The sequence below is a fragment of the Ctenopharyngodon idella genome, chromosome 17 (assembly GCF_019924925.1).
Source record: "Ctenopharyngodon idella isolate HZGC_01 chromosome 17, HZGC01, whole genome shotgun sequence".
NCBI classification, from domain to species: Eukaryota; Metazoa; Chordata; class Actinopteri; order Cypriniformes; family Xenocyprididae; genus Ctenopharyngodon; species Ctenopharyngodon idella.
The window spans coordinates 12,263,132-12,280,625 of NC_067236.1; the positions used below are offsets into that span (position 1 = coordinate 12,263,132).

General features: G+C 37.2%; 1 protein-coding gene across 3 annotated transcripts in view; it reads right to left on the reverse strand.

Annotated features, from left to right (window-relative positions):
• Positions 1-16,887, reverse strand: part of rps6ka1 (ribosomal protein S6 kinase a, polypeptide 1) — a 74,385-nt gene extending 57,498 nt beyond the window's left edge. For 2 of the 3 annotated variants that reach the window (XM_051869306.1, XM_051869303.1), the window contains exons 1-2: positions 16,296-16,886; positions 4,125-4,169 (exon numbers count right to left, since the gene is read on the reverse strand). In XM_051869306.1, coding sequence (XP_051725266.1) covers positions 4,125-4,169; positions 16,296-16,358 — 108 coding nt within the window. In that variant the 5' untranslated portion in view covers positions 16,359-16,886. Of the gene's footprint in view, positions 1-4,124; positions 4,170-16,295 lie in introns of all 3 variants that reach the window. The other variant, XM_051869305.1, reaches the window with a different exon arrangement.
• Positions 16,888-17,494: the final 607 nt, after the last annotated feature.

Here is a 17,494-nt window from a genome sequence, read left to right on the forward strand (position 1 = left end):
AACATTCATGCACAATATCGATCCTGAAGCCTGGGTCCTACAGCTGAACATAGGGTCTAGATCCATGTCAAGATGGGCATCTTGAAAACATACTATATCTGAATATATTATTCATTGCGATGATTAAACTGCTTTTTATAATTTTATATTGAGAACTGAACAATTTAAAGATGAAGTGCATTATGTTTCCACCACTACCATCCTCAAAAAAATAATTTTTTTCAAACAGGTTTCCCCAAACACTCCGGACAGTCCCGCCCCCCAACGCACGCTATTGGTTGAGCCACTGTTGCTGTGTCAGGCTCGTCAAGAACAAACAGAGCAACAATTTTTATTGTTTGATATATGTCTACACACATTAAACTGGAAGAGAAGAAAGTATTTTAACACTGAAAAAATACACACTTCAGCTTTAACAAGGCCAAATAATATCAAAGCACTGGGGAGGGGAAAAAAAAAAAAAACCACTCAGTGAGAGTGAAAAAAGGCAACAGACTTTACCTAATTAGCTGTTTCTGTTCTTTTTTATAATTGATCTCCTACATTTATCCATTCAACACTCGTTCCCACTCATCAACCATTCTAATAGACCTAGACATGATGTTCCCTAATAAAGAGGAAAACGATGCTTCAAAATAACTGCAAAGAGAGACTAAAGACAAGACAGAAATCCATCCATTTATCCACACATCCCAATTCAAAATTAGCAAACTGGGACAAGTGATATTAGCTTAGGGCTTCTGAAGAATTCACAGTAAATCTGCCATAATATGTCTGCTTTTGTATGCGTGTGGCCTTGCTTTGCTCCAGATTAGCTGCAAACCATAGCTGGATTGTTTTGCCGACCCTGTCCTTCCAAACAAATTGACTTCTCTGTATTTATGACAACCATAGATCACATCTAAGTTCATCACCAATTGAATGACCCTCACCAACGACTCTTTGCTGACATTAAATAAAATAAAAACTTGTGTGATTTATGCTAAGTGTTCCCACAACAACAACCAATCAGCATGTATCATAGGGACCAGTGACAGATCGTGAGGCTGGTGGATCGGCCAGCAGTAATGGCCTCATGAATCACGGGCTCAGCCTGTTATCAGTGTGTCTGCTGTGTGCCGCGCTAGTTCTGTTAATGTGTTCCAGCATTTGAAAACATGTCCAGGTCAAATGCCACGCCTAAATCAAAAGAAATGAGACATATTTTGAACATTAAACGGTGACAATATTACAGACAACCCCAAAATCTCATCACCATAATAACAAAAAGATCTCATTCTCATTACTGTAATGTGAAAATGATAAAAAAAAAAAAAAAAAAAAAAAAAGTGATGGGACAAAGTATGTATATTTCAATGAAACAAAAACAAGTTCATGGCAAATAAGAAATATCCTTATATAACCACTCACAATAATAAGAATTACTAAATACTCAAAAACAAATGTCAGAACACATTACAGTAATACGAATTTAGCAGTGGTTTAAAAAAAGAAAAAAAAAAAAAAAGAAAAAAAAAGAAATCTTAATGGTCCTAAAATTAAATAAATTTTATGCAAAATATAATTTATTAAAGAGTTAGTTCACCCAAAAATTAAATTTCTGTCATTAATTACCCACCCCATGTCGTTCCTAAACAAGACCTACGTTCACCTTTGGAACACAAATTAAGATATTTTTGATCAAATCTGAGAGTTTTTTTTTTATCTCCCATAGAAAGCATTTACCACATTAAAAGTCCAGAAAAGTAGTAAAGACATCGTTAAAATAGTCAATGTGACTACAGTGGTTCAACCTTAATGTTATGAAGCGACGAGAATACATTTTGTGCATAAAAACAAAACAAAAATAATGACTTTATTCAACAATTTCGTCTCTCCCCTGTCAGTCTCCTAAGCTGTTTACTTTGTATAGACAGTGCAGTCTTCTGGGTTTTACATCACAATGCTGACTCTTTATTGGCCGACTCCTGTGTCAGCATCATACGCATGCATTCTTGTGGCTTCATAACATTAAGGTTGAACCACTGTAGTCACGTTGACTATTTTAACAATGTTTTTACTACTTTTCTGGACTTTGAATGTGGTAATTACGTTGCTTTCTATGGGGGATCAAAAATAAGAAGATAAGATATATCAAAAATATCTTAATTTGTGTTCCGAAGATGAACGAAGGTCTTACGGGTTGAGGGTGAGTAACAGAAATTTCATTTTTGGGTGAACTAACCCTTCAAGTTTTTATTTTTTTCATTGTTTTAGTCAAACCACACTAGATTTGGAGCATTTCATGAGCTGTGCAATATAAACATCCCCTAACTTATTCATGATAATTCAACAAACAAATTATCATTATGCAATTACTGTCAAAAAAACATCAGGAAATACAACACGCTTGAAGTATTACAGTGTCACATTTAAACAAACGCAGATTGATTATTCACATAATCAATAATTAATCAGTAGTTGATTGACTATAGCCTTGACTAATTAAATGCTATGCATAGTATTTTAATAACATTCACATAATATTTTATCATTCACAGATAAAGACTGAGAGACTAGTAAAACTATTGCCCAAATGAGGTCATTTTGTCTTTATACAGACTAAATTAAAGGCCCAAAAATATCCAGCTGCATTCTCTGGGGACTAAACCATTACAGGACCTTGACTGAGCTTCAATGCAGTTCTTTCGTGAGCTCACCGTTCAGAAAGAAAGAGAAAATACAGCACATGCTGTAGGAGGAGACAGGCTGTCTCTCTGACCATCACTTCAGGCTCATGTTACACATGAAAACACAACAAATAGGGATTCATGAGGGAGAGAGAGGCTTTCCCCAAACAGTAAGATAGACAGGCTGCAAAAAGTCAAGATGAACCCTGGAACAGATGGGCTATGAGTAATTCAAACCCTTCAGAGACACAAAGAGGCCTCTGAGTCTCTGAGCCAGAACTCTAGACTGATTTCTTTTTGCACTTGTTTCATTGATTGATTCAGAAACCTGCCAATATACCCCAGACACTCCTGAAAAAAGCGGCTCTGAGGTCTCAAACACGGCACTCACAATTGGCTCAAACATCACAAATCAAATCTGTTTTTCCCTACAAATCTCCTCATTTTTACCTGAACGAGACAAAAAATTGATTTGTGAAAATGGGATTTTATATTTATTATCGCTGTCGGGCAGAAACCTTGCATCTCATTATTTTCATTTCATGTCATTTTTCATTTTTTCATAAATCAATACTATTGGTTACGCTTTACATCTGTCTGCAGGTTTTGCAAATATTTAACCAATGAAAAGCATTTAAAAAAAACTCGTAACTCCATTAGATTGAACTGTCTCTGCTTGTTTGCAAGGCAAGGGTAAACGAAGAACTGGTTGTTTGAATAAGTACAGTGTTTTCTCACCGCTGTCATTTCTGTTGTGTGATTATTTTTTTACTGAAAGGAAAGCGCATAGCACATATTTACATATCCATCAAAACGTCGCTCTCAGCAGCGTGGGCAACGTCAGGATATTCGCAAACACAGTCTACCGTTTGTTATGTATTTCGAACTTTTCACCCCTAAGAGAAGATCTTCACTGTAAATATTAAGGGGCTTTTAGTCTAGCATTTGTTATCGAGTCAGAGGCATAACTAATACTGTTATAAATAGCCTATGTGTAGCACTTAACCTTTTGTTCCACATAACTACAATAAACTTTATAACCTGTTAAGTTGATGAAAATGTAATGCAATGCACTTAGTGCCTCAGATGTGGCCATTCTAATGGCGGACAAAACATTTTGACAAAATGTTAATAATATAATGACATGCAAGTTTCTGACCATAGACAAAGCCACAATACCAACTCAACTTCACACTGATTTAATAAAATTCAAACAAAAAAAATTGTGTCTTTTCCATTTCCTGAAAAAAGTAGTGGTTTTTGACATACAAGGTCTCCGCCTGATATATAATTAAGCCCAGGAATTAAAGATTGATAAAAGTAACATCTGAAAATGACATGTTTTAGACTCTGGAATCGCTGGAGAATATGAAGTTCTTCTAGATGTTTTTGAGAAAAAAAAAAAAAAAAAGTGTTATAACTGTCCATTTGCGTATGTGGTCAGCTGGGTCCTACCTTAACAGCTGCAGTGACTCCATCTTCAGTGGTGCTCTGGCCATTCTGAAAGAGAAACAGAAAAATATTTATTTATACATGTATATGTAATAGTTTGGACATAGTATTTTAGAATAATAGCACTAATTATCAAAACATGAGTGTGCACGCATGTACTTGAAGGCTCGCAGCTGTGGTGTCAAAATCATAAATGCGTGTTATGTCTAGATGACATAATCAATGGCTCCCAAGTCCCGGGGCATTTATACAGGCTCGGCTGCTTAGATACACTCATATACACACTCTCTTTCAGTGAATGTGCTTGAACATCTGTTCTGCCCACAAGATGGATCTTCAGATGTAATTCTATAATACAGCTTTCACTGTACAACACTAATAAAATACTTTGCATGTATTCCACTGTTTATTTTGTGTGCTTAATGATTATAGAGATTATATTGTAAAAATGATACAGCATAAGTTCAAAATATGATTGCATTGTTCGATTGCATTGTTCGTGTAACATGGGCCCTTGTAATCTTTAAATCAAAAACATTAATTTCCCATCCCCCTTGCAACATCATTGGCTGGTTTCACAGATAAGGATTGAGAATAGTCCCAGATTAAAATGCATGTTTGAGCTGTCTTAACTGAAAGCAACTTGCACTGACATATTTTAAAATACACTGATCAGCAAACATAAAGCTCAGCCGAACCTACATGACGCATAAGAACAAACTTCTTCCGGAAGCTCAAACATGTTGCGTAACACACGAGAATGACCCTCATTGGTTCTAGCATGTCAAGCAAAAATGCTTCAGCTTCCATTTACCACAACTGATGTGTGAGTTGATGAATGTTTATGTGTGAATAAAAGCCAAAATTCAAACTGTACATCACATAAAGTGATCGGGTCTCTTTAGAAAATTTGGACTAAACCTCTTAATTCATATGAATTAGTTTTACGACCTCTTTATGAACTTTTTGAAGAGTCAAAGTGGTAGTCACATAGCTGTCTATGGAGGGACCGAAAGCTCTCAGATTTTATCAAAAAGATCTTCATTTGAGTTCCGAAATGAACAAAAGTCTTACGGGTTTGGAACTACATGAGGGTGAGTAATTAATGTCAGAATTTTCATTTTTGGGTGAACAATATCTCTAACTAAAGTTAACTAATGGGACCTTATTGCAAAGTGTTACCATAAATACAGTACATAGCAAGACAGTATAAAGCAACTGCAAGAATATTTAATGGAGGTAAGCTCAGAGGCAGTTTATGATTGGTTGACTGTTGCTAAACAACTTGCAGTAAAAATCTAGCACTGCATTGTTTAAACTGCAAAATTTCAGCCAGGGCTAAAACAGGCTTTAACCCAGGGTTTAAACAGATCCAGATTTAAGGACAGTGTAAAAAGGCTTACAGAGGACCAGGAAAAAGACTGAGAACATCTCTACATTTAGGATTTGTATCTAGTGATGGACGACCAACATTGAGCCCCATTAAAGGTGCAATATGTAATATTTTATGTCCGCTAGAGGTCGCTAGAGGCCTATTTAAAACAAAGGCGTAGCTAGATGACGGCAAGTTTGAGCGTGGAATCTTGGGACATGTGGTCTTCACCTCAACGGCCGGTGGAAAAGAACTGGTATAGGACTCGGGAAGAAATCATATTCATGGATGCGATTATTAACGTTACTGTAGTATGAAGCAGAGCAGGACGGAGTGTTGTGGGAGCTGAACGAGGCTGCTGGAGCGATTGCGCAACACGCCTGCGAGCAGCGGAACTTTTATTATTCCACAGTCGCCGGCGTTGCTTCCGCTTTTCCGGTCATGAGTATGAGGTAACACAGCTCTGTTTATCATATTAGATACATTAATAGTGTGTTGAAAATGATGTTATAACGTTACTCTGAGCATTCGTCCGGTGGCTGCTGTGAGAGACTGTTGCACACTGCAGTAAGCTAGATTGATTTTAGAATATCATTAATAAATGCTGGATGGCTTGTGTTGATAAATGGCATGTAATTAATTTTAAAACATATTGTATGATGGAGAAAATGCTGTATTACTGTTACTAAAAATAAAGCTGCATCTGATTATGCGATGTTAGCTACTTCACAAAATAGTGTTTTTCTCTGAGGCATGGTAAAGCGTGGTACTCGCAAAAAATCAGGAAAATTAGATTTAAACAATAAGACTAAACGTGTTGAGATATATTTATAGACAGAAAACTAATTATTGTTATATATCAAAACAGTTGTTCCCTTGCCTATTAAAACATGTAATATATTAAAGCGTTCTGTTTCCATGGTTTCTACAAAATAAAACCGGAAACCGAGGGTAATGCGGGTATGACGCAATTGACAGGCGACTCCTCACACGTCCCGGAGCCTTGGTTAAAATTGCAATTTTCTCACAATTTACAAATAGTGGCAAACATTTGGGATATTGTAAGTACTCAAGTGAACAAAATATACAACACTGGCCTAGTGGTTTTTGGATATTTTACTGCAAAATTCTTACATATTGCACCTTTAATAAAAACTCAGATGAGACACGAACAAACAACCAAGAATCAAAACATATGTAAAATAGATGTAAATACTGTAAAAACATGTAGACAAGTCTTCCTCATGGCCATTTCCCCCCTATGAGAATTTACCTGACCAGTTGATCTTAGCTAAACATGAACAGTTTATTCATTTATTAAAGCACAATGGAGTTCTGTCAGTCTGTACCTCCCAAACAAACTATTTACATACATAAAGACAAAGAAAGAATGTGTGTAAGTACTGTTTATTCGTTTTCTGATGCAGAATTACCAGCATGGCCGACTGATTTCTGCAGGCATAATGGTGAATTCTCTCATGAACCGGCAGAAAAACACACAATCACATCCTGCACAGGCGATTGCTTTCAATTTCATTTAATACAGAACCTTGAGCGAGAAGAGAAGGAAATGAAGGAGACAAAAATAAAAAGAATTGGAGGAAGGAAGAAAACAATTCTGGCTGCTCATTGAAAAACAAAAAACAGACAAAGACCAAGGATTCATCTCATGCGAAGTTAGAGCTCAGTTTATGCTGACTTCAGATCGATTCACTCAAGTGAATCGATCTGAAGAAGACTCGTCTTAGAAAAGCTCTGGTTTACCTGCCAATGTCACTTTTGATGACAATAAATACAAAAGATCTGAGAAAAGAGGTTTCTGTGGTAACTGCAAAGACCTTCAGATAGTGTTGTAAGACCTCTGGTCATCTACAGACTTTTTTTTTTTTAAAGAACAACAACAAAAATTATTCAAAATGGTGATGCATAAACCTAAATAACCAAAATTTTAACAGAAAAAAAAAGAGATATAAATGGCTCCAAATAACTTCAATAAGTCAATAAGGCAGTATCTAACTCGCTTAAAGATGAAGTGTGTAATTTTTTATGTTAAAGTACTTGAGCTTAAATGCAAAAACAATATAAATAATCAATTCTTAAGGTTTACTCATTAGAAAAGTTAAAAAATGTTGGTGGTATCAAAATACTGAGCACCTCGACCAATGGCGTGAGTTTGGGGCAAGACTATCTACAAAATAATAGAAGATGGGTTTAAAGACAGCCATTCAATTTGGAATTTTGTTTAATGATGCTAGCGGCACAGAAATAACACACTTTGGCTTACATAACTCAGTTCATACAAGAACTGATATGTGCTTATGTAAATCATTAACGGATTGTGTCAAAGTGATCTGTGAACACTAGATATCTGTAATGAAACTGATAAGGGAATATGAGCTGTGCTTAATTAATGCACACATTTAACGCATACAACACTTCACTGAATCCAGCTTATTGAAATCTTTATGCAGTATAAGATGTACATATGATAGATTGTGTTTGATAGCAGCTCTCTCTACAAAGAGAATGAAAGAGAGAAATTTGTACCTTATTTCCTTATGAAAGGTCAGAGAGAGACACACACACACAAAAAAAAAAAAAAAAAAAAAAGTAAAACAAATTGATGATTTCTCAAAATGGAAACAAAATATCACTTGTGTGATGTGTGCATGTCTAAAGTATGTTTCCTTTCAGGATATTACCTCAGGAGGCTAAAAGGACAAAAAGAATAGAACTGAAACTTCAGTGCAACTTCCGGTTTTCTAGAAAAACAAACACACTATTATTATTATGAAACTATTATTCACATAATGAACAACAAACACACACACACACACACACAGAGATCAAGGAGTTTGAGTGCATGTGAAATGCACTAAAATAAAAACACAACATAACAGCCTCTTGATGAGGGCTGCAGGTCACATGTTACCCTGAAACTCTTTTCCTGAAAACACGATGCAAATAAAAGTGATAAAAGAGCCGTCTGCAAAAAATTAACATCAACTCTCTCATAATGAGACCCTGTTACAGAAATAGAATGTGAGTAATTGGGACCAAACTGTTCCGGAGAGGTGGGAGGAAGTGCGTGTGTGTGTGGTTCAGGTATACCCTACGTTATGGGGACAAAATGTCCCTAAAAAGATGGCAATATCCATAATCCTTGTGGGGACATTTCTTGGTCCCCATCAAGAAAACAGCTTTTAAATTATACTAAGTGATGTTTTTTTTCTGTGATAGGTAGGTTTTAGTGTTGTCAAAAATATTGATATTTTGATATGTATAAAATATCTGAAACCATTTGAAATCAAGCTTCCTTGTGCTGTGTGTAAGCTATTGCAACAAAATTACCCCATTGTAAAAACAAATAACACTGAGTTAGCAAATATTTGTGAGATAATTGTAATGGTAATTGATCAACGTTTTATATGAAAAAAAGCTTAAAAGCTTTATCATATAAAGCAATTGCTTCAGAAGAAATTTTTGGTTGGTTTAGACTTTCAATGGATGGACAAAAAAAGAAATAATATTAAAAATATCTGTATGACAGTATATGCAGCGGTTTTTCCCCATGGTTTCTAAAAAGGTATCGAATATCGATACTTTTCAAGGTATCGTATTGAAGTTAGAAATTCCAGTATCATGACAACATTAGTAGGGTTGGGGGATAGAATAGACAGTTTGTCCAGTATAAAAATTTAGGATGTCTTTGGAATGTTCCCATAAAACATGAAAACCCAACATATAACATGAACGTCTCATGTGTGTGAGTTTGTGTATCAGACAAAACTGCCCCTTTCATTAACACAGAGACATGCAGAAATCACTTATTAGCAACATGCAGTGACAGGCTGTTGTCATGTTTATTTCTGCTGTGTGATAGGCTGTTAGATTAATCCATATCGAGTAAAAATATTCAGTGCTTATCGTTATCGACGTAAATTTCATTGCAATCTCGATATGATATTATTTATTGCTCAGCCCTACAGGAGAGAACAGAGAGAATTGCAAAAAAGCATCAGCCACTTGGAAGAAGCCACTCAAATCAGACACATGGACATTCTCTGAGACACAAAAATCATTTAAATAAAAGTTCCCTTTCAAGGATAAATGTTTTTTGTTGAGTGAATTACAATGTGCTTTGTGGGTGAATTAACGTCTATCAAGAGCATGAAAACAAATTTCAAGAGACCTTTAGAAATGACAATTTTCCTATTCAGCCTGTCATGTTAATGATTCGGGGTACTATTAATGCATTTTAATGTTTGATTTTAAAGACATTTTTGTTTTGACTTTTGTGAGTTGGGTCACCACTTGATGTTTAAATGAAAAGTAAAACTAACTGAGAACCACAGGTTTTAAGAAAACCTACAGTGTTTTACAGTCCAATGATGAAGGCTTTAATTTTTTCCCCCCTTTCTCAGCAGTACTTGTATACAGTACTTGTATACAGAACATTAACTCTTTCCTGCCATTGACAAGATTTTCTATCATTTATAACAACGCTTCCCCACCACTGACGAGTTTTGCGGCAATCCATGTTTTCACTGTTACACAACAGCGGTGCTGTTACGAATCTTTTGAAATAGCACACCATCTCCGGATCCAAAAACAAAAGGAAGAAGAAGATGAGCGTAAACCAGAAGGAGTGGATGGAAGTTGCTTACGCACAAGTAAGCTAATGTGATCATCAAACATTCAACCAAAAATGATGGCTGACAACTTTTTAGTAAATGCTGGCAGGGAAAGAGTTAATAACAGAAACACTAACTAGAAAATGCCTGAATATATTGCATACTTCCTGTGTTTGCACAACAAATGCTGGATTTTTCTCTATAGTGTGATATTAGTCTAGTCAAATATCAACTCTCCAGCACCCTTAGACTGAAAAAAACACATCTAGACTAGGTGAAGAGACAACACTCATTTCCTCAGGCCCTGAAGGAACCAATATCAAAAGTCAGACCTGTCCTTACGTGTGACTCACTTCCTCACAAATGTGACTGACAGGTGAAAGTGGGAGTTAAAGGTTTCTAGATCCTTCTGAAGTCCCTGAGTAGTTCACACTGCACCTCAGAGCAAGAGGAACATGCAACTAGCCCATTATGTAATATCATCTTAAACCTACAGATCAGGTGATGCTGTTGGGACATGCGAATGATGTCAGAGACAAAGCAATTTAGGGGAAAGCAATGAAAAAGAAAGCCAAATGAAAGGGCAAGTAAGTAAAGGAAGGGGAAAAATTGAGTAAAGAAAAAAAAAACAATAAAATAAAAGGAAGGAAATAATGAGTCAGAATTGTCAACTTGCTGATGATTCAAGCATTTGACATACACACAAAACATTTGTGTCTATTTCAATGTCAAACCTGACAGGCGTGCAAGACTGCATTGTAAGCAGTTATACAAGACTGAACAACAATGAATGTGACATCAATGACGAAGGTCTGACAGAATGTGTTTGCCCTGGTTAAAAGAAAGGCAACAGAAAGCAGGAGTGATGGGGATAAAGAAAAGTTAAGACACAAGAGAGATAAATGGAAAGGAAGACAAAGAAATTACAGATGAATCCAATCAAGAATGAAACCACAAATTAATCATTAAAACTCTCTGATGAATTAAAGATAAACATTCAATACTTTCAAAAAGTAAGACTCTGACTGGTGTTCACAGGTGACAAGGATTTAAAAACAGATGACAGGAAGAAATTCGACTTTTAGTTCAGAGTTCCGGATCACATCATCTCCATATTCCCGGCCATCATGTGCTGCTATGGCTTCTCACGTTTCAAACCGCTGCACACACTGACAGCTGAGACCGGAAACACACAACTTAAGCATTGGATATTCCCGAGGCTCATATGCTGGAAGCATGTGGCGTTGTGTGTGTGGTATTAATGAAGAAGTTGAAAGAACAAGAAAGCAAATGGGAGAAATCTGACTGAATTTAATTCATATTCTATTAGAATATTCTTTTAGAACTGAAATTGAAAGCATCTAGAGCAGAGAATATCTGATCAATGTACGTGAATCCAGCAACACTAATATTTGAATCCATCTCAGTTCAAAGCTAACAACTTGGCTTGTAGGACACAGTCAGACTGGCTCTTCTGAGTGAAACATAACCCCTCCCTGTGGGACAGAAAGGGCCTCACACACTATGATATACTGTCGAGACACTTCCAGCAAATCTGGGAAGCTCCTGGCTTCACAGGAATAAATTTCCAGTGAAGGAGTGAGAATAGAACTCGTGACTCCTGGAGTTCACTGAAAGCCTGTCCTACAATGGAAGCATACAGCCTCAAATGTTTTCCTTTGTTCTCCAACATCTAACCTCCAAAGGGTTAAAGTCCTTGTTGAACAGGCTGCAGGTTCCATGTAGCTGCAGGGCTTTGAAATAATAATAATACCAAATCATCTTTGTGCAGTATGTATGATTACAAGCACACATCACTGCCGAACCCCAGAGAGCACGCAGCCGTCAAAGAGGTGAACAGCTGATGCTCTGAGCAAAACCTTAACAAAATATTAGGGCTAAGGATTTTTCATTTAAGCAATCAGTCAATTAGTTGCACATTTATGATATTAATTTAATTAGGCTACTTAAATATATAGCTACTGGGGGGGGTGTAGTGTTGTCAAAAGTCGGTAAAAGTCGATACCAAGTCGGTACTGAAATGTAAAAAATATGACGCTTTGAGCACTGTTGAGCGGATTCGTAAACACCTCTGATTGGCCTTTGTGTTCACACGCTCATCAGAAATGTCTGTGATTGGCTACAATGATCAACGCACGGGAGTGTTTGAATTTGAAAGCGTTTTGAAAGCGGGAGAGGTTGAAAGCAGGCGTCCGCTGACAGACCCCTGCTTTCAAACGTTCCCGTGTGTATCTGTGTAAGCACTCGGTGAAGAGCGTCATTGATGTCTATTTACACCTTTTTTTGAAGTGTTGATCATTGTAGCCAATCACAGACATATCTGTTGAGCACGTGAACACAAAGGCCAATCAGAGGCATTTACGAATCCGCTCAACAGCACTCAAAGTGTCATATTTTTAAAATTTCAGCACCGACTTGGTATTGCGGTTGGTACTTTTGACAACACTAGGAGGGTGACATTGGAAAATGGCTCGAGTTTCAGGGCTGAGAAAGAATATTATATTTACCATTGTTCTACATTAGAGAGAAATACTAAACCATAATAATGATTATTTAAAATATAAATTAAGAGCTCAAGTGTTTGCATAAAGCTTGCCGCAGCACACTGGCAAAGTAATAATTATGATTGTGTCGGGAAAATACAGAAAGGAGACAGTCTGAACATTTTAATAAATTATTAATAAACTAATGTTTTCTAGGTCAATGTCAAAGATGAAGTTGACGACGCTGACTCATCTCCGCAGTACAGTGGATCGGTCTACAGAGAGAAAAGCATGTTAAGTTAAACATGTCATGCAGCAAGTGTGGTAATAATTTAGCTTCCACACTTGGATATGCGCCTAATAATAGTGCACATTTATCTATCTTTTTTCTGCGACTATCCAACTAATTAAAATTTGGTCGACTAAGGCCAGACATAAGGACAGCTTCAACCAATTTTTAACATTATAATTCTCTGAACGAACACACTAGATCAGGGGTGGCTAACCCTGGTCCTGGAGAGCCTCAGTCCTGCAGAGTTTAGCTCCGACCCTGATAAAAACCCACCTGCCTATAGCTTTCTAGCAACCTTTCAAACCTTGATTAGCGTGTTCAGGTGTGTTTGATTAGGGTTGGAGCTGAACTCTGCAGGACTGTAGCTCTCCAGGACCAGGGTTAGCCACCCCTGCACTAGACGATTCGGCCAGACCGCGATACCACACACCTGCCGAATGTAGTAATGATTTCACAGTGAGAATTCCACAGACATGAGATCCAACAGAAACTTGTGTGATCAAATGGAACTTCAGAAGAAAAACAAATATGGAGGACGATCAACATCACCGGGAACAATGCAAGTCTAAGACTAAAAGTTTGCTAAGAAGTATTTCCTAATAAAGCAGTGGTGGGAGTGGTCTTGGACGGCAACATGCCCAGTGTACTATGGGTGTTGAGGTTTTCCTACCTATTTGGAAAGACAACAGCCTTTTTTCTATGTTTTCTTTAGTCAGGTAGCACTGATTTCAAAAAAATCTTTCACCTTTTTATTGTATAGGCAGCCAAGTCTGATGCAATTTCTGTTTATCTGGAGCTCATATATTTTAAATAATGCAAAACACATTTACATGGCTTGTAAAAATCAAGATTAATTTACTCACCAATGGCAGGTGTGTAAAAGTTACATCTGGACTCTGCCTACACATTTTCCCGACATCTTGTATGTTCACACAATATGTGTTTGAAGGCTCTTTAAGTACTGCAAGTATGTAAAACTGCCAGTTAAAACTGTTAAGGATGAAGTTGAAACCGCTTTAAAAAAAAAAAAAAAATCAAGTGGTTTGACATCCTGTGCCTTTCTTGGTCTAATCTACATCAGGAAGCACTTTTAAGGTCTTGTGGTACTTGCTGAAATGCTGTAACAAGATTCTAATCAGTACAATTATTCTGCAAAATGAGTACATTTAAATTCATTTTTACCCAGTTCTGCCTCTCTTTTTCACCTGCACTTCTGCAGAATGAATTTTGTTCAAAGTACTGAAAAGAAATGAGAATGTTTCTGCAGCACACTGGCTGTCGCCTGATTGGTGAACCTATTACAGGGATGAACGACCAGAAGGCAAGGGAGAAGGAAAGTTAATTGAAGCTCAAAATTGTACAAATTACAATGACAGGAACAAAAGACTAAATAACATGTCTCTTATAGCAGTTCTCAAAAGAGATCTGCATTAGTTTGAGAGCAAGATAAGAAACTAAATCTTCCTTCCATTCTCATTAGTCATGGACGTCACAGGCCATATTGTCTCTGCTTGCCCTGTAGTTATAAACTTGGTCTCCAGCCAAAGCTGGTGAAGCAAACTGCAGTGCTGTACAATGCAAAGGCCTACAAATGTTTAATGTAGTACAACACTAAAATTAACTAGGAGCTGTTAGCAGCACACAGTGGTCTATGATCAAAAGATATGATTCCTCAAACCAACATATCTGAATATATCTTTGCAATGAAAAGGAAGTGAAAACTCTTTTGAAGAAGTAAAAAACATCTCACTGTATGAAAGCTAAGAATGACAGGAGATCTGCTTATACTATGGATCATTACAAACATGTGGCTGTAATTGGGATTCACTATGATGTATTTTAAAGCAGTAAAAATCAACAGTTTTGCCCCATACACAACAATTAAACAGTCTGGCTACACAAATCCGAGAGTGCTTAATGATTCACAAAATTACTATTTCCTAGTAGTGCATTTTATTGCGTTAGACTGCTGTATTATTCATTCAAATTTTTGACATTTCACATGTACCCTAGAGAAAACAAACTGCACAGCAAGAAATGGGAAAACAGTCAGTTCACTAAGCAGAACATAAGAAAATCAATGTTCTTCTGCTAGAGTTTAAAGAAAATACAAGCTGCAGAGTCATTCCATGAAATTGGAGCCTATCCCACTTTGAAAAAGCTTTGGTTTCACTTTATTTTGATGGTCAATTTAACTCATTCTGTTGACTATAAGTAACGTTTCACCTACATGTCTACTAACTCTCATTAGTGTTAGTAGAGTATAAGTAGACTGGTACAGTTAGGGTTAGAATAAGTTGACATGTGCTTGCAAAGTTACTTATAGTCAGTAGAAAGTCTGTTGGGGGACCATCAAAATAAACAGTTATCAGATATTAAAGGGACAGTTTACCCAAAAAAGAACATTTTGTCATCATTTACCCACCCTTTAGTTGTTCCAAACCTGTATAAATTTCTTTGTTCTGCTGAACACAAAGGAAGATATTTGGAAGAATGTCAGTAACCAAACAGATCTCGCCCCCATTTACTAATACAGCAGGAAAAGTAAATATGGTAGTAAATGAGGGGCAAGATCTGTTTGGTTACTGACAATCTTTCTAAATATCTTCCTTTGTGTTCAGCAGAATAAAGAAATTCATACAGTTTTGGAACAACATACGGGTGAGTAAATGATGACAATTTTCTTTTTTTGGGTGAACTATCCCTGTAAGCAGACAGTCTACTAATACTCTAATAAGGCTTAGTTGACATGTAGTTGCAAAGTTACTTATAGTCAACAGAATGTTCAAAAGGGACCATCAAAATAAAGTGTTACCAAAGCTTTTTTTTTTATGCATAAAAGATTTTTATGCAATTTCAGTTCCATTGTTACCTCAAGCTAACTTTAAAACATTTTAGTTTCTTAATATATAGGCTATAGAAAACATTTCCAGAAACAGTTTCTGGATTTTTTTTTTTTTTTCTTTTTTTTTGTGTGTGTGTGTACGTGTCTGTGTTAAGGAAAATGTCTGTTATAAGTTATAGTAAAAAATAGTGATAGCTTTTTTTATTGTTAAAGACACTGATCTAGGCACCGTTCCGTGGAATGACCCCTCCAGTGTTACAAAACATCTCACCTGCGCTACTTTAGCGCGGCGCGCGACATGCTCGAGCTCCAAAAGAACATTCAGTCAAGTCTGCCAATACCAGCAAACTCTGCACCAGTGTTTAGTGATTTGTATCATTTTCTTATAAAGTTTCACATTTCTATACGATTGCTATAATTCTCATGAACTCCCCATGACAAACACGTGGACCTCTGGCACGGATATTGAAACCCTGAGGGCACATTAAATCAGATAATATTAGTGCTGTGATTTCACCACCTCTCACCTCCGTCTCCAACTGCACCAGCTCCATTTTGGGCCATGGTTCTGCCAGTTGAGCAAGTGGCATTGTGCGCGCTCTTTCTGTCTCTCCCAAGTACTCAAATATGGACAGGAATTTCTTCTGAACCCGAGTATTCCCTGCTGGAACGAGCAGATCTGTCCCTTTGGATCAGGAGCAAACGGGCGACTAAGTTCCTCTCTTACAATCCGCACAGGACGCGCATAATAATCACTCCGTAGAAAAATCAAAGCTGTTATTCCCGTATAAATGACGTTGACGGATTCTCCTCGCGGTCCTGTGAGGAAGAAGAGTTGCACAGCCCCGTTCCTGGAAATGAACAAATCTCTCCCACTCACACATACACACAGGTGGACTCTGGTTTAGAGGAACATGCGCTGTGCGTCTGCAGCGATGAAACGCGTCTCCTCCGAGGAAATTAGATAAAAGATGTTTTTGCAATGCGGTGGAAAGTGTCTGCTGACAATGACTGTCGGTGTGTGCACAGACACAGAAAGAGGAGCCGATGCTGTCAGTGTGTTTCGCTCTGAACAGAATCCACACTGTAAAAGCGCATGAGCTTCATCCGATCAAGACAGTTCTCGTCCAGCCCCTTTCTCCTACTACTCCTCTACTGACGCCCCTCTCTGGACGCTTACTGATACTGCAAGGCAAGATCTCAGCTGCATCATGGACATCTTAGCAGAGCCAGGGTCAGTGAAACGTTTGCTACATTTAAATCTTATGTAACTTTTTAAATTATTATTAAATTATTTGTTATTACTGAAAGAGTGCAAAGAAAATTCATCTACTTTATCCAAATACATGTTATTAAACCTATAATAATGATATATATTTAAGAGCTGTCGGGAAGGTTTCGCAGGAGATTACGTACATCATTCGCCCGCTCGTGCGTGTCATGTCATCCGTACACAGAGAAAAGTAGCTCCGGCTATATTGGTAGCGTGAAGTTTTGTCGGCACAACGTACGAGAAAAATTAATCATGGATCATTAAAACGGCAAACCTTTGTGGAATCACCGCTTGTAAACACAAAAATCGTTTTTTTGTTTGACCATTTGCTCTGTGTACACCGGTTCCTCGAACCACATTCATCTACACAGCGGAGCAGAGCCGAACCACAACCTAAACAATATTCTTCCGCAAGACGCGTGCAGTTTCATTTTTTTTAACCGCTAGAGGTTA